General features: G+C 39.0%; 2 protein-coding genes across 4 annotated transcripts in view; one reads left to right on the top strand and one right to left on the bottom strand.

Moving 5' to 3' along the window:
• LOC131693953 (ribonuclease P protein subunit p25-like protein) overlaps positions 1-22,297 on the top strand; it is a 139,099-nt gene that overhangs the window by 9,250 nt on the left and 107,552 nt on the right. The window lies entirely within an intron of this gene.
• LOC131693952 (aromatic-L-amino-acid decarboxylase) lies at positions 372-17,365 on the bottom strand. Of its 2 annotated transcripts, none has more exons than XM_058982248.1 (6): positions 17,005-17,365; positions 2,623-2,807; positions 1,528-2,450; positions 1,324-1,463; positions 895-1,075; positions 372-835 (listed from the first exon to the last, which is right to left on the bottom strand). In XM_058982248.1, exons 1-6 carry the CDS (start codon positions 17,132-17,134, stop codon positions 712-714), a joined length of 1,683 nt encoding a protein of 560 aa, XP_058838231.1. In that variant the 5' UTR covers positions 17,135-17,365; the 3' UTR covers positions 372-711. The 2 variants fall into 2 exon arrangements, with proteins under 2 accessions (XP_058838231.1, XP_058838232.1); XM_058982249.1 differs by lacking the exon at positions 17,005-17,365 and adding an exon at positions 15,981-16,336.

The following is a 22,297-nucleotide window of genomic DNA, read 5'->3' as shown; positions in this document are numbered from 1 at the left end:
TCGTTTCTTCCTCCTTTAATATTCAAAACAATTCGTTAATTGACTTATTCATTAAATGAATAATTTAATTGCCGTCTAATTTTGAAACATCTTCAAATCCAACTCTGCACAGTAGGCCTGGCCGTTTTAATATTTGCGACATATGAAAATATGCTTCAAATATTAATATTGACAAGAAAAGCACTACAGAATAACTGCAGTGTTTTCCAGGATGCTTTTCAATACTGGCTGTGTAAGGGTTAGAATAGAATAATAGAATAGAATAGAAGTGAAATGCCGAAATGCAGAATAAATTTGTATTTTATTTTCTTTTTGAATTAACGAATGAGTCTCTTACGTTTACTAGTTTGAGGGACACATGTCACATCAATTATGACTCTACTTAGAAAAAATACTGCAATCGAAAACTAAATTAAATTTGCTCGTCTTTGTATTACTAATTCTGTTAAATAATTTGTAATAATACGATCATATAAATAGCATCCAGACGATATATGCATCAGCAAACTTAACTACAACATCACATTTGCCTAATACTACGGCAGCTTTTGGACTTGCACTACTACGATACATCCATTTCGGTCGCACGCTGCCAAAGGCGACGATGGAAACCTACGGTTAACGACCCGCAGACGCAAGATCTGTCATGGTTGGCGGTGGTTTTTCGGGTTCCAACATCCCCGACCCTGCAGCAGCAGCAGCAGATCCTAGTCAATTGCTAACCTCATCCGTGCTGTCTGTTCCTCCCTCCTGCCTCGACGCTAACTGCAAACCTTCGAGAATGAAATCCGTGTCCATGATCACGATCGGAGTGGCACCGTCCATAAGTTGTGATCTGAAAACGTATGGATTAGTAAACATTCTAATTAGTCGTGACGGGAGGCGTCATCTTACCGACTGTTCTGACGTTCGTATATCTCGCGGGACACACTGCGGGTGAAAGAGAATCGAAGAGAGGCGCTGCGGGAGAGCTTCTTTGGAGGTTTTTTGCTGATAATTGGGGCGGCAACCACCGCCGAATCGTCTGCTACCAGAGTTTCCAGTGCGAAGAACTGAATCATCTTCCAGGCTTCATCTGTTGGGAATTAATAAGACGATTGCGTCAGTCACTTGGTGCAACGAAAATATTCCCTTTCCGAGAGATACTGTAAATAATATAGCGTGCAAACGGGATGACGGAACTGTTTCGATTATATGCAAACAAAGCGTGTATCCACATTTTGAGTGTATAGTTTTCGCGGCTTGCTATGGTTGTTTTGTATTAAGATTCATAAAGTATTGCCTTTTTGACACAGTTCTTGTCACATTAAAATAAACACTTACCTATATGTTCCGGGGTGGCATGTTCGTACGTTACGCAAAAACGAATACTATAGTGGCCCCTGACCATCGCCGGTGTCATGTGGATTTGCCTCGATTGATTTATCCGTGCCAGTAGATCTCTGTTGATGACATCACGTTTCCTATTTGAAAAGATGGGTCATTCAGTACACAATACTGTAGCTGTTAGTGTGCAAAGCAACTTACTTCAATCGGAAGCAAACCAATCCCAGATTAACATCGTTGCATACTTCGAACCGGTCATCAGAAGCAACGAGAGATTCGAACCGTTTTGCCAAATGGATGTGATTGCGGATGTACTTTTGTAGGCCTACGATACCGTAGGTGCGGAATACGAACCAGAGTTTCAGTGCCCGGAAGCGACGACTCAATGGTATTCCGTAGTGTCGGTAGTCCACCGCAGTACTGTGGTCATGTTGTAGATAAAGTGGATCGACAGCCAGCGCCTTTGTAAGTAGTTTTACATTTTTGACCCACATAGCGGAACAGTCGAAGTTAGTTAGCAGCAGTTTGTTTGGATTTGTGTTGAAGGAGTCGGCATATTCTAACCCTTTCGCGAAGTGTCTCATTTCCGGTAGAATGAACGAGTTCCCGGCGTACGCTCCATCCACATGAAACCAAATACTAGGAACTTTTCGGCAAACCTGCCCAATCTCTACCAAATTATCGAAAACACAAGCCGACGTTGTACCGACAGTAGCTACTACAAAGAACGGCGTCAGCCCACTTTTCATATCTTGATCGATCGCCATCTGAAGTGTGTTCCCTCGGAACACTCCTCGACAGTCTGTGTCTAACACTCGTAGCTTAACGATTGACATTTTAGCAGCCTTCTCGACCGAGGAGTGCGCTTCCTTCGAAGTATATGCTACCAATTTCGGTAAGTAGACACTGTCATGTACGTGTTTGTTGTCTCCTTTCAGTTGCTCTATAGCTCGCGTCCGTGCTGCCATCAAGCATACCAGCGTACACTCGGAAGCTGATCCTTGCAAAACGCCTCCACCGGTACTACCGGGAAAATCGCTGCAGAAAAATGATGGCAAATCCAGTGCCTTTGCGTACCAATTCATCATGATCGATTCCAGTTCGGTAGCCGCTGGAGATGACGCCTGTTGGCGGACAACGAGAAAAAAAGGTTATCAATCTCGAATTGTACAGTAAATGAATTCATAATCATACACTCCGTTTCCCATACGAGTAGGAAGGTACACTGTTTGATCGTCAACCGATTGTTCAAATATTGACGATGGCGGGTAGCTCGAGAAACGGACTATGACTTACCCATGAGAATCCAATTGACCCGATGGCACTGCTTAGCATATCGCCCAAGATGGATGGGTACGAGTTGCCGGACGGGAAGTAGGCGAAAAACCTAGGATGGTTCCAGTGAACCATGTGGGGAAGGATTTTTTCCTGAACGTCCTCCAGCGTCTGAGAGAAGTCTTCACCCTCCTGGGGAGCTTGATCTGTTGATGGAATGGAAACAAAATAGCCAGGTTCATTTAGCGTCTACAAGTATGTACTGTACACACACGGGGGTAGGAGGGGCTAAAAATAAACGCACATGCATTCCCTCACGGCGGGTAGTCAACGAATTGTCATGACGGGGAGCAAGAGAGTGAGCGGCTGGTTGACTTGAGATGGCAGGGGATTTGTTTTGCACTTTACTGGTTACTGCTTTTCGTTACTTGCTGGTTAACTGAAGCCGCGTATAAGCGGTTTTGTTGCGCTGGATGGGTTCTAACAGCCGAAAATTGAAATTTTATTCGTAGGTATTTTCAACGATTATAGGAGAAACAGTTCTGGATACGGTATCTGTTTAGGATAGATCCTAACTTAGATTAGCACATACGTCACTGAAAACCACCCTCACCGGGATTCAGCAAGGATTTGCGCGGAATTTCAAGCAAACGGCAGCAATCCCCAGCGAAAGTAAATATTGAAGTACGATATTTACAATACACAAACTGCTGAACGGATGATTTCGCGCTCGCTCACTAGATGCAAGGTACGCAGAGGCGCTCATGCGGTGAAGTACCATGCGCTTCCAGCAAAGCATTCTACCACATATACGGTTCGTCGCTTGTACCATCGTTGAACAGAGTGGAACCGTACTGTGAAATCACTCGCTCCGTTGCCCTAACGTTTTGCTGTACGCGATGTTTGCTCGTGATGACGGTTTGTTTTGATTCTCGCATCACAGTAAGCGGGTACCGTTGATCCGGTTCTTTTGAGCTTTTTTTTTTTTTATTTTTCACGTTTAAATGAATCGAATGTCATTCAAAGCTGCGCCTTTTTGGATTTTTTCTTCAATAGTTTAAAAATAAACATTATTAGATTAAGGGCTATGGAAAAAATTCTTTGATTTTTTGTTGGAATAAACAACTTCGTCACCTTGAAATGCAAATTTCGAGTAAAGGCTACGCATTGAAAGAAGCAATACACAGTGATACAAGTATGTACGAATAGTTTATGGTCTCTCCATAAGTGACGTAGTTTTATATAGGGGAGGAGAGAGTTTTGTCTTCTATGACGATATGTGACGACTGGGTGGTATGCGGTTATACCATGCTAAGTAGCTCCCTGTTAATATTCTTTAAAAGCTCGTGTCATTTGCAATCAATCAATCAATTAACAACACAGAATAGTGGAGTATAGAAAACCCACTGTTCAGTGTACAGTCGTGTTTAACAAAAATGCTCCATATCGTTATTTGAAGTAGTACTGAGCGATGATCTAACTAACTGGACTTTAGGGGAGCAGAACAAATTCAAATGATGTCAGTAGTTTAGGGTTCCAATTAAATCAATGTGGCGAGATTTTTGAAAAAAAAATGGAACGCGACTTCACACACACTCAATTCGGCTCAGCTGTGTAGTCAGCAAATTTAGAAACTGAAATCTCAGTAAAGTGAGATTAGTTTGCTGATTTTCGGTGAAATGTTTTCCGAGTCTCAGCAATCAAACGTCACTTTTACTGAGATCTCTGCAAAAAATAATGTTTGCTGAATCTCAGCTGTTGAGATTTCGGCAAAAGATTCAAAAAAAAATATCTGAGATTCGGCAGAAAAAATTAAGTGTGCAGTTTAAAACTTTTTTTTTGTGAAATTGAACACAAAAGCCCAGGTAAAAATGATAATAGAGATAACTTTGGAATGGGTCCTTCAAAAAATATTCGGTCAACTTAAGCGGATTGGAGGGCAAGGGCTACATTCCACCGGAACATATGAAACCTTAGTAGGACTAAATCCAATCCGCGCAATACTCCTATTACATTTGATATTGCCTATCACAGTGCAAACAAGCGAAGCGCACATGGTGTCAACGCCGACTGGCCAACCAGACAGACAGGTCGATGAATTCTGCTTTGTGCGTGAACATGAACATTTTTGACCATCGAATTTTTCCAACGAATTGTGTTTGGGAGCAGAACAAATTCAAATGATGATTGCGATCATTGGAATTTGTTCCAACTAAATTATGGTTAAAAAAAATTTTGAAGAGAAGATTGGTATGGGACTTCACAGTTTAAAACCAAAGTTTTGAGAAATTAAAAAAAAATGTCAGTTGAAAATGAGAATTTTTGATCGAATGTTCCCAAATAACTAGGCTTGGGTGCAGAACAACGTCAAATGATTGCATGGGTTTAGGGTTCCAATTAAATTATTGTGATGAAACATTTGGGAAAATTCCGGCGTTGTTTGTAAGAGTACATGGCTGATATGTTGGTGGTAGGTAAAACCTACTATTCAAATGCTGAATAGTGACTTTTTGCCAGTCGCAGATAACTCCGAACGTGTCAAACAAATTTTCCATCTTTTGTTTTATGCAGGATACGGCAACTAAAACAGCTTGCAAGGTTTTCTAATTAAAAACACTGTCATACACGTTACATGCACTCGGGCGTAATTGTTAATAGTGGTAGTAAATTTTTGTCTATTTTGGCGAAAATCTATCTATAAGGAGTGTGGTAATCGGAATCAGGAAGTATCAGCATGCTCCTCACGGCGTTGAGCACTTTCCCTCCCAAGCTATTCAGCAAATGATCCAGATTCTCATAGTTTGAGTAACCACAACCACAAGGTTGTGTTTTCAAAACTGCTAATAAACAGTGGCCATGTTTCCGGATCTCCCCGGATACCACCTTCCTCGTGGCAATCTGTTCTCTGGTTATCCGAAATACTTGCCCTTCCGATTCGTAGCGACTTCTGCCAATTTGCAGCTCGCGAATGTCTACCCAGGCTCATGTTTTCTTCTGGATCACCTTCAGAACTATCATAGTTGTCTTCCTCGGAAACCTTATCGACTTTCTTTTCGTTGACTGGCGTGAAACTTGTTCCGGAACAGCGGTTTCCCGCACCTTTGAGTACGGGGGTAACAACCGGCTTCCCACCCTTATTGTACGCACCGCGAATATCTGCTGCGGGCATTGTCACTCCCAACGAACTAGGTTTGGGAGCAGAACAAATTCAAATGATGGTAGGGACTTAGAGTTCCCACTAAATTATTGAGAAGAATTTTTTGGAAAAAAGTGGAATGGAACTCCAAAGTTTAAAACCAAAGTGTTGCGAAATTAAAAAAAAATCAGGCGAAAATGAGCATTTTTGAACCAGTTTCCGAACTGGGCTTAGGAGCAGAAAAATTTCAAATGATTGCATGGGTTTAGGGTTCCATCTAAATCATTGTGAAGAAACTTTGAAAAAACGGCCTTGTTTGTACGAGTACATGGCTCATATTTTGGTGGTAGGTAAACTACTATTGGGATGCACCTACCCATGGTACCCCGAGAGATGAAGATGGGTGTCTTGTGACGATTGTTTTGCTTGACACAGAAACGCACAGGTTAGTGATGGGCATTTTGAAAAATTAAATCTATTTTGCTGCCTTGTGCTTTAAAATGAAAAAAATCGCTGTTATCCAGAATCGAACCGGGGAAAAAACGGATGAAAAAAATCGATTTTCGAGGTAAAAAAATCGATATTGAAAAAATAGCGTCGTTTTCAATGGGAATTTGGCATGTAGAAAATCGATGTTTTTGAATCAACAAAATCGATGTTACCAAACATCGAGCTGAAAAGATCGGATGTAAAAATCGATTTTTCGAAGTGAAAAAATCGATTTTGGTGTGAGGTTCAATAGAATGACGTGCGGTCATGCGCCGTACAGTATAATGCAGTACCATAACTAAGCGGTTAAGGCCTTGCTTCACACTACCCGTGATGCAATACTAACGAATTCTCGTTGATCCTAACAGTAATATACGCTTGTCTCAGAGGTGCATGTCATGCATGTCTAAGTACAAACGGATTTAATGAGAAACCGCATAAGGCTCACCATAACAGCTATAATAAACAATATCATTTAATTATTTACTTGGATTTTTAGATTTAAACTGTGAAGGTACGTTCCAATTTTCTCCATAATTTTTTCACAAGAAATTATTTGGAACCCTAAATCCCTGCCATCATTTGAATTTGTTCTGCTGTCAAGTCGTTGGGAATTTTAATGGTCCAAAATGTTCATGCTCACACACAAAGAAGAATTCATCGGTCTGCCTGCCTTGTTTGTTAGCACGGATTTTTGAATGACCCATTCCAAAGTTATCTATATATTCGGTTTTCACCTGGAAGATGTTATTTTTTAAATTTCATCAAATTTTGGTTTTAAATTGTGAAGGGCACACAGGAGTTTAACAGACAGACTAACAGACATAACACTCGAAAACAATGCTTCGCCCACTTTAACGGTAATTTTAAATATGTTTGTGGTTGGGACTATGGTCGCTTTTGAAGCTATGGCGCCACTGACATGAACAAGCATATGGGGGATAGGCCACTAGTAAAAAATTGTTTCCATGCCCGAGGGGTAACCCACCAGCAAATTAGTGTTTCGGAACAAAAGGTGGAACTAGGTATTTTTGGTTGCCATTTTTTTCTAATAACGATGTAATGGTCATGTAATTTGCATATCTCACGGAACATTCCCTCACATCCATTGTTTTTTGTTACATCTGAATAAATGAGCTCCATGGAAGTTTTTTTTTCAACCTGTATAGGCTCGGATAAGAAAATATCTATTCTAGTCCCGAATGAGCTTGTGCAGTTTTTGATCATAATTGGTTATCGTTTTTATTGCCAGTAACGCTTCATAAACGCCTCTTAGAAGATCAGTTATTGTCTACTTTTTAGTGGTAAACCCAAAATAATACTGCACAAGACTTGTAACTTTACGCTTGGCAAGATGCACAAAAAGGAGCTTCACAATTTCCATAATCATACATATGTAAAAATATGAGTTGTTCTCCTCTCCCTAATTCGTTTAATCTAAGTCTAAGTTACATCAAAAGAGACACTATTTTATTTTACGTATCAGAATATGTAAAACCCTATTATTAGATAGGAAAACACGTCGCTCCGTTGTTAACGTCATATGTAATTTTAATATTTTCTAAGTGTGCGATAAGATTGGCTAGATCAAATTGCAAGAGTTCTGGCAATGTGCCAAAATGTAAGAAGCTTCTTTGCATCTAATGCAAAAAAAAAACAGAAAAACGAAGCGAAGCGGTTTTTCCAGGTCTTTTAATAATTTTTCCAGAAAACATTTGCGGGCAAATTTTTATTTTTAATATGTTTTAATTCAACTTCTATTGCAAAGTACATCTCCTTCTTTGTTCGGTTATACCTGTTTCAATAAAATTATCTTCTCTTCTAACATATTTGCTTCTCTATTAGCTTCCTCCAACACTTTACTTTTTTTAGCTTCCAGCTCCCTTGCATCAGCTTCACGTTGTCGTTTCATCGATGCCATTATACCGGCCTCTTCAGCAGCTTTCTTACGGCGATCCCGATCTTCTATGAACAGAGCATGTGCGTTTCTGGCTCGATGGAGAAGCGCATTGGGTATTTCCATTCGGTCCACGCTTCCCATATGTAGAACCGCATCGTACACCTGTCGACGTGCCACTAATGACTCTTCCCGCATGTTTTCTTGTAAACATTCGGAGTTAACGGAAAACCCACGCTCGACATGGGCATTGCCATGTGATAGACAACATGTCATTTTAATCACAGCAAGCAATTCTCTACTGTCATGTTGTGGCAGTAACTCTCTCCAGAAGTGATCAAGACGGGTTTCTTTTCGATCGTAATTTTTACATTTTGAAGCATATCTAGAATTAGTTAAAATGGTTCGGTATGGTCTAATCGCCAAATCTGTAGATGCGCCACTCATTCGCCCAGCATCCGTTAAAATAGTTGATAGCTTGTCAAACCTACTCTTAGCTATGCAGGAATCGGCAGTTATGACAGCTGGATCCAAACTAGCTGTCGTTCTTGTTAAAGGGTATGTTAGTGGAGAACGACTCATCATTTTGCACACCAACGCTTTAAACATCTCCTTACATCCTGATCGGAGCTGAAGCACATCTTTTTCTTTGACATTATGAGTCATTTTCAGAACTTTTTTGGTATCAAAGCCTAATACAACATCTTTCAGCGTTAAATGATTTTTCTCCTCCTTTACATCATTCAGTTTAATTTGGGAAACGTTTTTGTAGGACTCAGCTTTCATAAACCTTTCGACAAGGTTTCGAATCATTTGACACAACGATGTATAAATGAAAGGCACCGAAGGATCGTCGCTCTGATATTCACGCAAAAACGGTTCAACTTCTGAGGTAACCGATTTAAAAAATGCCAATTTCAGACCCAGTAGCGGATCTTTGAGGCAGTTGACAATATCCAGGTATGATTTGCACTTAGGTTCCTTCTTGTCCGACTGAACACCTTCTACAAATTTTCGTATGTGAGGGGTTATTTCAATCGCTCTCTGGGCTACATGCAAGTTTTCCAGCCATCTGTGACCGCAATACTTAAGAGGAAAGAGTGAACATCCTGAGTACTGTGTATATGATGCTCTACGGGTCGGGACATCTTTAAACATGTTGTAGATACCACGAAGATAAGTAACTACCTCCCAGCCGCTGGCTCGAACCCCATCCTTAAAGGCGCCGTGCAAAATGTGGATTCCGCAGCTCCCAATATCTAATAGCATTTCCTCTCCTTCTTTAAAGTCCATTTTGAGCTCTCTGAGAAAAGCCCAGTTAACATTGGGGCCATCCATTGATACCTGAAGTACTTTTTTGAGTGGAATAGTTGCGAGACCTTCCTTAAAGGAGCGGAGCAGATCCGAGGCTTTCGACCGCTCTAGAAACTTTGATGCCATATATCTGGTTGTTATCTCGTTACTCTCAGTGTCCCAATAACGAATATTTATGTCCATCTGCTGTTTTTTGTAATTTTATTCAGCGATTCGTCAAAACCAACCACAACAAATTCGGCTTTGTTAATCGATTCTTCCAGAAGCATGCTGAAATATGGGGCAATAGCAAACATCAGCACGTAGCTCATTTTGTCCCGCCCGAGTTGCATTTTGCTTGCAATAGTACTATCAGGAAACATACTTTTCATCACCGTAACATCTTTTTCCGCTGCACGTAATGACTTATGACTCATTATTGTCTCTATGCACCACAGAATTTCGGCTCTGGTAATATCGCTTTTAATCGTATATTTATCAATAGCACGAGAAGATGACGTTGAACTGGTGGAAGGTTCTACAATATTTGCTTGTGGGTTCGTTTCGACTATAGAAGCTGACTGAGCCACAGCATGTTGCTCTGCAAATGCCAAACTTTTTTTGTATTCAGCAGTCATATATCGAGCCATAGAGTTAAAATTCGATGCAGCTCGCTGAGTATGTTTTTAGCTTTCATATGGCTTCTAAGCGACTGCTTCCCCATGTTGCTCAAGGCAAAATCACAACTGCAAATCGTGCAATGAGCGTAGCCTGGCTTTTTGTCGATGCGCTTTAACCATGACTTGAAATCCGATTCAGTGAGCCACACATCCTGAAAAGTCGTCATCACAATCTAGGTCGACAAAGAGTATACAAACAAATTTAAATGTTATTTTCCAATTGTTTGGCCATAACAGAAATAGAACCAGCAGAATTGCCTTTAGCGCTACTTGATTCTCAAATCGGTTCCTACGTTAGTGACACGTCGTACAACTAGCTTCTCGGTACTGTTCGAATCACCAATGATGCAGGAGAAATAATTCTGCAGATCAAAAAAGGATAACAAACCATTTTGCGAGGCATTTTTACATTTAACAGAGACTGTCGAATCTTATTTAAATTACCTTACATCAAACTTATTTATAAATCCACACGTCGTGCAGCATATCAGAATCAGTTTAAATCCCTAGCGTTTAGTACCGGGCGGAAATGAAACAAGTTTACGAAACATTTTGAAAATATTCAATTTGAAAGATAAAAATGGAGGACGTACCGCGATCGCGACTGAAAACTATATTCTGTGGCAAAGTCGATAAAATCAAGTCACGTCGAGAATGAAGCAAATATTCGCGATCTAACGCTGGAGGTTGACTGTCAGATGGCACGAGAGTGCAATGATGCTGTATTTATTTTCATCTGTCAAAACGCATCGTCAAAACGTAAAATTTTAATTTTTTGAACTCAATATTCAAATGAAATGTTATTTCTTCTAATGAAAAGTAATTTTGATGAAAAAATATGTTTTTTCCACTGAAAAATATATAGAATGTAAATTTCTTGTACATCACTGAGAATTCGTTCTTTCAGTTTCAGTTTATACTAAAATGAAATTCGGAGATTGAAATCAGGATGGAAAACACGATAGTGGGCGAAAATCACTGAACCTTTTCCGAATCTAAAACAACCTACTCAACTTTAAAAATACAAAAATAATCCCGGATTTCGATTATTCGCACCAAATTTCGATTTCTATTGCATGTTTTGGTATCAAACGAAAAAACGAATGTTTTCCTATCGCCTGTACCGTACAAGTTTTTGTAAAACTGTAATGTTTATCCTAAAATAATTGAAATAGAACAACCATCCTACATAATCAACGCAAGAAAATACTTTCGTCATCATTCGGCTGGTATTGCACAGTTCACACCAAATCGAACTGAAGTGAACTGAAGTGTGATGAATCAAAAGAGTGATCAAAAGTACAACTCCTTTGACCTGACAGATTTTTGACATTGAAAATCGAAAAGCTTAATTTTTTGTTGCTTTTATATCATGTTTGTTTTCTTTTGTTTGTTTTGTTTATTGGTCATTCACCCGATATCATTTCATTTGGCAACCGTGAAAAAAGTATGATAGCGAAGTACATCAAAAATCCAACTTTCAAAACAATAAATAATACCAATAATGAAATTTAGTTGGCGCATCAAGTGGATGAGTTTCACGTTTGAGAACCAATTGATTTTTCGTCCACCTGCATGATTATTGGCAATTTAACGTCGGTAAGGCCTAAGAGAAGAGAAGACAATAGTGAATCTCTTTTATCGACTCTGTATAAGTGGAAGTCTACCCACCAGCGATGCCAAATGTGATTTTACATATTGAAGACAAATTTTAACGGGAATCTGGCTGATTTCTGGCACAAAACAAAAATATACCTGGTATCCCTGCTACCCACTGAGAAACCCAAAAAATTATTTCAAAATCGTTCAACACGAGTCTAACGATGGACGTCTGTTGAACGGTTATTTGGACCAAGATGCTTAGAGTTCTAAGGTGATTCGTCTTTGGCAGTAACTAGATAAGGAGTGAGGTAGCAGACTGCGGGGAAGAAAAATGACAGCGAACAACTTTGTTTATCCACTGAAATCCAAGCAAACGTATGAAGAGAACTAGTAAACAATGTTGTTGGCTGTCGTTTCTATTACCAACATGGCTGCTCGGCGTTTTTGAGGATCCAATCACCTGAGAATAAAAACTCCTTGATTTGGACATCTTTGAACGTTGATCCAATGAACGTCCTTCTTTGGATGATTTTGAAACCAACCGTTCTTAAACTGTTCGCAATGCTGTGGTGTTGTAAATCAGTTTCAAAATGACAAGCCGTCGAATAATTTGGATCTGTCAAAAATACTTCTAGAACACGGTGATGATTTAGCCATCTGTTCTAAATATTGTATCTTTGATTTTGTTATTGTTGTCACTTATTTTACATATTGTTTTGTCTGCTGTCAATCGTCACACATACTAATGAAAAGTATATGAAACTAATCAAGAAGATTTACCAGGTATCTGCTACGCCGCCATGTTTTGCAAGCCAAGATCTAAAGCGTCGTTTTAAGGTCGATCCACAATCAACGGAATCGATTCCATACGACACGGCTTATTGATACTCGAATTCGTTTTATTATCGATGTATCATGGTGTAAAGTGTTTGTTTTACATCAACATAACGAAACATGACTTTTCTTCCATTTATTGTCCAATATTTTAGCTCGATGACAAACATCTAAAGATCGAGTCATGCCGTATCGTTTTTATCTAGAGTGGATCGAGCTTGCAGCAAAACGAGCAGAGCAATCAGAACTGTCAGTGGGGCCCATAATTTGTGTGCCCGCAGAGATGTTGGCACATGTCAGTTCAATATAAATGGGATAGGGATGCCATATACGTGAGATTTACAAAAAAATGTCTTCAAAATATAAAAAATGTCTTCATAACATTTCAAAATTTTCACCGCTGCCATACATGTTCAATATATTGACATATTGACGGAATTCCCATCATTACATCAATTACATTTGAATGCACATTGTCAATCCAACCTTTTTCCATTATTCGTTCAATACTTTTGTCAATATCTATTGTTGACAAAAATATTAAACATATAAGGGCTATTGAAACTTTGTTCTAGTCCTGTTAAGTTTAATCGGAAAATGAGCCGGAATGCTTACTGGTTCTAGTTAGAATCGGTTAGGTCACTGGAGCCGGAATACTACTAGCCAGAATTCCAGCTCATTTCCGGTTGAACGTTACTGGGAGCCTACTCGCCGTAACTTGCCGTTTACTGTCAAAATAGTAGTAGTGTGCTATTTGCCATTTTCTCTGCTTGGGCAGAATGATAACTCGCTCCAATATTTCCTTAAGCAAACAAATTGTCTGTATATAGAAATGTGCTAGTCTGCAGTTTTCGAATATAAGTGTTTTCTTGGCATAGAAGAGGCAATTGGCAGTAATAGCTTTAAAAAAAGCTCGGTTCTCCGGGCTTCGATTAGCCAAATATAAATTCTGAGCGATTTTATCACGTCTATGAGAAAAACAGTACATCTGGCATTTAAATGAAATATAAATTCATAAACTAATGTGTTCAGTTGACTGTTTTGGATTTTTAAATAATGCTTTGTCAAAAAACCTGAGTTGTTTGAAAATTTTAGGAACCCAAGCCAAATAAGAAACGAATCAACGAATAAAAAGATTTGGTCAAAGCATTCGAGGGATATTCCTTAAAATGATTAAAAACTGGTGAGCTGTTGAATTTGATATTGTTTTAGCAGGCCGGTAACAGAAATTGAGCAACAATACGATTCGTCTCAAGGGCGCCGAAGGTGTTGCAAACGTTACTTCCGAGTTACTACCTGAAATTTTTTGATGCCAAAGATTGGTTTCAACGAGATTGGTTTCCCTTTGGAATTCAACTAATTTGTTTCGCTATTTTTAAATCGAAGTGTGAACACTTTGAAGGAGTGTTTTTTCGGTAAGGGACACATGTGTGATCGATTGTTGCCAATTTATTTGTAAAAGTTGGTTTTTCCTGATTTGGATAAAAATTCCCTGAAAATTCCAGGGTTTTCCAGGTAAAATTATATTCCCTGCAATTCTCTGATTTACAGTTTTTTTCCAGGAATCGCCACCCTGTATAAACACATGGACGATTTCACATTGAATGAAAAAGCAACGGACGCACACAGATTTGAACCCACGCTCTTGTGCATCGTAGCACTGACTATTAGCACTATTTTGTGCCTGCACATGAGAATATAGCGTTGTAACTCGTATAATCAGACGGAAAATGAAAGACCGCCGTACTTTGCTATAGCAACTAGCGTAGGCAGGTGAATGTAGTGGTCAGCAGGCATATTATTAGCTCACACAAAGAGCACAAAGAGAGAAATACACCGATGAGCAGCTCATCAACACGCACAAAGAGAAACTTGCAAACGAAAAAAAGAAAGATATGTGCAACTAGAGATGCACAATTTCGCACAAACAGTCACCTTGAAGAGAAACTTTTTTGTACTTCCCCTCACTGGAAAACAGCGAGGAAGGCGAATAAAACTACAATTCAGATAATGTTTGATCGGAAGAACGTTTTTATTATGTTTTTTGGTTACCTTCCCTGCTTCCGCCCACGTGGGACCAAGATGCACACTAAACAGCCAGGGAGTAAAATGCACACATGGGAGCAACCCACATCAGAGTGAAGAGATTTATTGTAAAAGAGAAGAGCGGTGGTTCGCACGTAAAGTGTAAAGAGCGTTTTTATTCCTCTCTTTATTCGCTCTGATGTGCATTCCATCTCTGGTGGTCATAGTAAAAAAAATGTCTTTTTCATTCACCAAAATCAGGTGAATATGACGAAAGAACGCCGCTACTTTTCATACCACCAGAACATTGCGTCATACAAAATAAGGCAACGGCCTAGAACAACGCATGCGTGCGACTTCAAAACAGTGTTTTCATGAATTTCCCCCGCACACTCGTGTTCGCTTTGAGATTTAGAAAGAAATTGGAACCTTCGATATTGAATTTAGTGCCGGGTAAGCGAAAACACATTGGGAATGATATTTATTTTATTGCCGCTGTTCGATGCCATGGTAGTGATGTTATCTGTAACTGAAGCATTATAGGTGTACATATTTCTCCTGTTTACTACTTTCTAGCTGTATGTTGTGATGCACATTACTTTAATTCCATAAATTTATGCAAATAAAAATAAGAATCGAAAATTACTGAGTGTAAATAAAAACGACATTGAATATTAGGATTGTCATACGGCAACGAAAGTCTCTACATCTGCTACTCGATTTCGCAGAGTAGTAAGAAGAAAGGGCTTTGGCTTTATTGTTTTGACTTTCTCATGTAAAGAAAGGCTATGCAATCACTCTGAAAATCGACGATTTAACCGAGGCCCGGACGGTTGAGATTCATATACTGTTCAATTCATTTCGTCAAGATTGTAAAATGTTTTGTGCGTGTCTTTTAAACTCACACAAGTTTCTCAGAGATGGCTGGGCCGATTCACACTAGCTTGGTTTCGAATGAAAGGTACGCTCACCAAAGTTGCTATTGAATTTTAGTTGATCCGACATTCGGTTCCGGAGTTACGGGTTGAAGAGTGCGGTCAATTTTTGACTTTTAGCTCCACCAGGCTTTACTGTCTCCTTTTATGGCCCTTAGTAATTGTGCAAATTTTGGTACCGATCGGTTGTGTCTACAGACCCTCCAAAAATTTCAAAGTTTATATGGAAGTTTGTATGGAAAATCGGTTAACATTGAAAATAAATTCTTAAAAAATCACCTCATCAATCAATTCATGAGAATACTATATATTTCTAAAGGTATTCTTCTACTGAACACATTCGTGGCACATTGAAGTGTGTGAAAATTCGCTGAGAAAAGTTATTAACTAAAAAAGCAACATGACTTCAAAACAAGTGGATTTTATTATTAATCATAGCAACCCTGTTTGAATCGCTCCATCGTTATACAAGTGTAAACTAGGCTTACCACCCACCACTCCCATATGACAGATGCAGCTGCTCTGTAAATCTAGCGAAATCGTCTTAGGACATCAGCGGCTGCTCGTTCAGTGGGCCATAAGCGCGACTTCCAGAGGGTTAACCGTCAAATCTCAAAATATATTATTTCACTCAGGACGCACAACATATTCCTTTCAGCCTTATTTTCCAACTTCACAGATTACCCTAGTGTTAAAAATCTTCGCGAAACCAAGTTCCTTCATACTCTTACGATTTATTTTTTAAAATAATTGCTCCTCTAATATTAAACAAGCAAGAACCATAACACGACTTTTCGGTTGAAAGTTGCATCTCACCGATCCTATCCGATTTACGTTACTGTGTACATTACACTGAAAATGTCTGCTTTTCATCCGCTGTCGATATACAAGCATCAAACGTACACATCAACTGACCTCACTGCAGCCGTCAACGGTGTACATAAACCTCTTAAGTAAACAAACGCGATAATCTAGTTTAAATATTCATCGGTTTCTTCTTCGCTCGTAAGGAAAAGGGTATGGCTAATACCGTTGGCCTTAGCCTTGATCGATTGACACACTGGTCGGCCGGTCAATCGAATCTAGGGAACACACGTCAAGAAAGTCATGCCACGCGGAGTACACTTCCTAAGGTCACTCATTTAACAATTTTCTTCACATTCCAAACGTGCCACAATCCACGTTTGCGTGGGATGGCAACAAGTTATTTTCGGAAAGAAAATAGAGAAGGAATAGGATTAGCACCATTCAGTACAGCTTAGCGCTAATTTCATTGAACATGGCTAACTACTTATTGCTAGGTTGGAAAAGAAAAAAAAATCCGATATCGTATTCAGTTTATGTGGCAATCATTGTTTACTAAATTTACGAGACAAGTGTTAATTTGATAATTGGCTGAACAGGCAGCCGTGAGTAACTGTGTGACAGGGGCTACAATTGCCGGAGCGTTCATAAATCATCATCTCCCATTTCGATGCAAGCAGTCTTCGATGATCTGTTCGTTGAACTGACCTGGTAGCATGGGTTGCAGAAATCCGGGATCCACGGGTGAGGCAACATCCCAATGTGCGATATTTTTCCTATAATCGCAGATGAAGTCGATCATCTGCATTCCGTATCGCCGGAACTCTTCGGTGTCCATCTTCTGACACTAGTTAATTCCTCAGAATTCCAATGGGATTAATATTCACTTTCTTCTGATCTCAACTGATCACCACCGTATTTCTTAACACGTGCTAATTCACACCTGTTTACTTTGCTTGTGTTATGCAAATTTCACTTAAACTGTCTGCACAAAGAGGACACAGGATATTTTTACGATTTTAACCGGTATTAATATTAAACCGTTCAAATTGTTATTCGCTCGGTGGCGCGATTCTCACTGACTACCGGCGGAGCCGAGCGAAAGCTTTTTATCCATTTCGCTGTTTGGCGCGAGTGCTTGTGTGCGAATTGTTCGCGGTTCATTCGCAAGTCGCTCGATTTGCACCATTCGCATACCTCTCGTTGTTACTGTGAACGTGCACCGTAGCTATCCTGAGGGGGTCAATCATATGCCGCATTTACGACGCCGAGTTCAGTTGGAACGGAGCGTTCATTCTTCTTCTGTTACATTGGTGAAAGAATGTGTGTGGCGGAAGTTAGTGCGTTCGATTAATGATTGGGTAAATATTTTATTCCTGTTCCAAGTACTCTACTAAGAAAAACTAATTATGAAATTCGCGTTTCGACTTCGTCTCATCAGAATCCGACACTAACTTAGTGAGAGGACTAAGCGTCAATCCGACGCTAGCTTAGTTCTGTCACTAAGTTAGTGTCGGATTCTGATGAGACGAAGTCAACACGCAAATTTCATAACTAATTTAGTTAAAGGTTTTGTGCTGTTCACACGCAAAAATAGTTTTAAACAATTTTTTCCTTAATGGAGAAAAAATATTCCAAGAGGTAGAATTGTAGAATTTTTTAAGATGACAAAGACATGATTTTGTATATATTATAAGATGGCTCAATTGGTCGGTGTTAAGCCAGACCGGACTAAGTCGCAAAACATCATAAAATAAGATAATGATAGCACTGGAAGGAGAATTTCTTCAACTACATTAGGCATTTGCCAGATTTGAAATATGTAACAATAAGCAGGAGCTATGGCGAAAATTGATTTCTAATTATAATGTAAAGGATGCTGCGATTTAAGCTTTAAACTCGTTTTTCTCGAAATCAATAAATTGTCACTTATTCCGGTCCGGTCCGGTCCGGTCTGGTTTCTTTATCCAATTCTGATTTCTGATTGTTAAACACATTTCTTTCAGTACAAGAATGCATTTATTCCTGTCTGATTTTTTTTGTACATTTCACTTATTTCCTAAAGTCACTTATATCTATAGAGATTTTTCAGTTATATTTATACAAATCATGAAGAAACTACGCTCCTTTCAAGTGATAGTTTAGATATTTTTTGGAAAAACTGATCCCGCAAAATTGTACAATTAGCGAAACTCTTCACCTTCACTTTCTTAATTATCACTCTTCATAGAGGTCAAACAGAAAGTTGAATTAAGATGTTTATGCAAATACGCCTCGATAGTGGTGTTTCGAGGAGGCCAGACGGCTTACTGGACTTTTTATGCTACATGCTTTTCAATGCTTTTACCTACTCAAATCCAAATATCAGTCAATAAATCAATATTAGAGTAGATGCTATTAGCGATAGTTAGTATTCGAAATCAAGGTGTGGTGTTCAGAGGATTAACGTATATTTGTCATATACTGATTTTTTTTGCTTTTCAAACTTTTCATTCCTATTATCTTATTGCCTTTCTACGCATAATTATTACAATATCTAATAGTTTTCTCTAATATATTGTCGTTCACTCGTACGTCCATCGAACCTTATCTGAATGCATGCAACAAATGTTTTGTTTCTCCTTTTGCTTTGTTTCTTTCTCGGCAACGATATTGATTTGGGGATGTTGTATTATTAAACACACCTACGCATTAGGGTGGGGCATTGTTATATGGAAAAACGTAATCATAACCACATCAACCGAGGATAGCACTTTTTTGGTTCCATTTGGGGTCCCAAATAACTGTGCAAAATTTGGGGTCGATTGGTTTTGACCCGGCGTAGTGCATTGAAATTTGTATGGAAATTAGCATGGGAAAACCTACTATTTTGCATTTTTAATTCTACAGACTACAATTCTTCCTGTAGTATGCCAACAAATAGCTAGAAGTATAGTCCAGGATATACTGAACAACTTTGCTGAAGGATGTATGGTGTTAGAACGTATCTAAATTAAGTTATAGCTGTTCAAAGTTCGATACATCGAATTAAATTCCAAAAACCAGTTTTATTGCCAACACTGCGGGTATACCAATGATATTTCATATAGCATTCAATAATAACATCATATATTTTAGATTTACCACAATGGTATGTTTGAATGAATTATTCAAAAGCCTTAGCTCAATTCCATGAGCGTAGGTAGTTTACACAGTGTCCTACGCATAATAGTAACGATGAAATAGGAACGCAACGTTTCGCCGCAAGGTAAATAACACGTTAGAAATAATGGTTATCATCTCCCTTATTACTTTTTTTAAACTAACAATTCTACATAATAACGTGCCCGCTTTACAGGCAGCAAAAAAATAAAAATTAAGAACCGAACTCATGTCCTTCAGATTGTCTGTTTATGATGCTCAAATCTGAACTATATAATCGCTTATGTCGATAGCTGTATAATTCGGTTTATGACTAGTATATCATGGTTAACTTTCTTTAAATATCAGCCAGAGTATTCAGATACATTCAATTTTCACCAACGATGTGGACACTTAAGCATTGTATAAAGAATAACGTTTGAACCAGAAGTCGTAGCCTATTACTCTCTTCCAGTATCTACAGGAATTAGCATTGCATATATTTTTAGAATACATAGGAACGTGTCCACGAAGTATTAAATAATGTGGATAGTTTATCCATGTTAAATCACATACAAACGTTGAACCATTTGTGCTAAAATATAGTGCAACCTATCAAACCAACATTTTGCATAGTTGAATGAGATCGTATTGCGAGTAGTTTTAGATCGGTTCCACCGAATTTTAAAACTTGTGCCACCCTAATACAGATGCAGATCGTATGCACACTCAATAACCCTCGGGACGATCACACGGTTATAAAAACGCATTACTACACGCTAAATTACAAATGGGTTAGCACACGTGACATACAAACACCCATACTATAATAAGAACGCCCACGATAACATGCAAATGCTCGAGCGTTTCGCGATTATTCACGCATGCCTACTAAGTCCGCGATTTTGCAATTATTAAAATTCCCCGGCGATCTCAAAATTAGACAGGGTCTCTCCATAAATGACGTAGCATTATACGGAAAAGGGTTTGATTTTGTGATTATGTGACTACAGGGTGGTGTCATGTGTGGTGTCATGTCATACTACTCGTGTTTTTAAAGGAGATATAGGAGTTGTATTCTTAAAAAAATTCTTTTTGCGTGATCTGAAATTTTTAAATTTTTGGAAAACATATTCAAAACAATTTAAAAAATTCTAACAAAAGACAAAGTTTCTGCTTTTCGTACCAAGCTTCTCGTGGACAAATATCATTTAGCGTGCAAACAGAATTGTCCAATAAGAAGATGAGGACAAAGTTAGAATTTCGAAAAAATCAATTATTTTTCATTTTCTAAAAGTAGATTTTTTTAAATTCAGACTCATCGAACTGTAATTTATTGCGTAGCGATGTGACGATGATTTTGGCGGATTTCACACTGACTTCATTATGTTTGACTGCTGATTATTTAATAAGAGTTGCTTAGGAAGTAGCAAGTAGGAATTTATATCAATCCGACCCATATTAAACCCTCAACAGCATCATAACCATCATTGCCGGCCGCCCCCAACTCCATCGTTCACGTGATGGCGGTGTGCCTATCGCAGTGTCCAACCGGCTCTCGTCCAAACATACAATTGACAGTATCGATCTTGAACAACTATAGGTGGATATTCGCGGCCGCGATTCTAATATTTAAGTGGGTGTAGTGTATATTTCCCCAGATTCTGCAAGTAGTATAAATATTATTCAGAAGCACAAAGACTCAGCACTTGACATTGCAACTTCTATTCAACCCAACACGGCCCATCTCCTGTTTGGTGATTTTAATCAAGCTGGACTTCTTTGGAAGAGTATCCCCTCCGGCTAGGCCTTCCCGGATCGTTCTGAATTTATATTTTCGAGAGCGAGTATTGCCTTACTCGACGGAATGTCTATATTGAACATGTTGCAAATGTGTACAGTAAACAACAGACGAAATCGAACCCCGGACCTCCTGTTCATAAATGAAGAAGCTTCTTTTAATTGAGCCGTTTCAGACGCCCTTGAGCCGTTAGTTGCCGGTTAGTAATGCACATCATCGTCCTCTTCTAATAACACTGATTTGACCCCAGTTGATTGTTTATGATGAAATGCTGGATGTCAGCGAGTTCAATTTTTCGACGACTCTAGGCTTTAAAACTCACTGTAGGCCATCGATTGGAAGACTTTGTCGAATTCCGCGATCGATTTTAATGCTGCCTTTCACTTTCACTGGCTTTATACTGCAAATATATTTAGTTTAATTAGGTTATACAATTTCTCTTATTACCTACACTTTCGGTATTTTTCACCGGATTGATGATCCACCATACACGTGGAGAATTCATGGTATAAATTCTAACCAAACTTTTAGTTCTGTGTTTTAATTAGAATAACAAATTAGGTTTTACAATATTAATTCATTGTTATTTTACTTACGTTTTTAAACTAGGATAATTAATTTAGACCTCGTTTTAGCAGTAAACACCTCGTAGGATTAAGGAATTTTAACTCTAATAAATTATATCAATTTAACTTTTACCTCTCAACCGAACTCGTCATGCGTCTGACATGAGATTCGTTGACGTTTGACGTTTCTAGCCAGCCTACACGCTAAACGCGCATATACCAGATTATGGGCAGTGCGCCCAGCAGCAACATTTCTAGCCGGCCCACACGCTAAACGCGCGTACCCCAGATTTTAATCAGTGCATGCAGCAGCAACATCCTCTCCCCCCCCGTAACACAGGCCGCCGGTCCCAGTTTTACCATCACCCTTTATCTCTAGGACCGCAAGTTTAGCGACAGGTCTACGCAGCAAACCCCCGCAGTTCTCACAATTGCTGATCCAACTATTCCTCTTTCCATCATCCACGACTAGTACCAGGTCTCCAACTGCTACCACCTTCACCTCATCGATCCA

Source organism: Topomyia yanbarensis, chromosome 3, assembly GCF_030247195.1.
Source record: "Topomyia yanbarensis strain Yona2022 chromosome 3, ASM3024719v1, whole genome shotgun sequence".
NCBI classification, from domain to species: Eukaryota; Metazoa; Arthropoda; class Insecta; order Diptera; family Culicidae; genus Topomyia; species Topomyia yanbarensis.
The sequence above is the reverse complement of the archived record's forward strand: the minus strand, read 5'-3'. Positions and strand labels throughout refer to the sequence as shown.

Bases quoted from the DNA above. Each gene is read 5' to 3' on its own strand.
- LOC131693952 (XM_058982248.1), bottom strand. From the start codon at position 17,134: ATGGACACCGAAGAGTTCCGGCGATACGGAATGCAGATGATCGACTTC. The intron at 2,451-2,622 runs GTAAGTCATAGT...GTCCGCCAACAG, and splicing joins GGTCAATTGGATTCTCATGG to GCGTCATCTCCAGCGGCTAC. The intron at 1,464-1,527 runs GTAAGTTGCTTT...CTTTTCAAATAG, and splicing joins TTGGTTTGCTTCCGATTGAA to GAAACGTGATGTCATCAACA.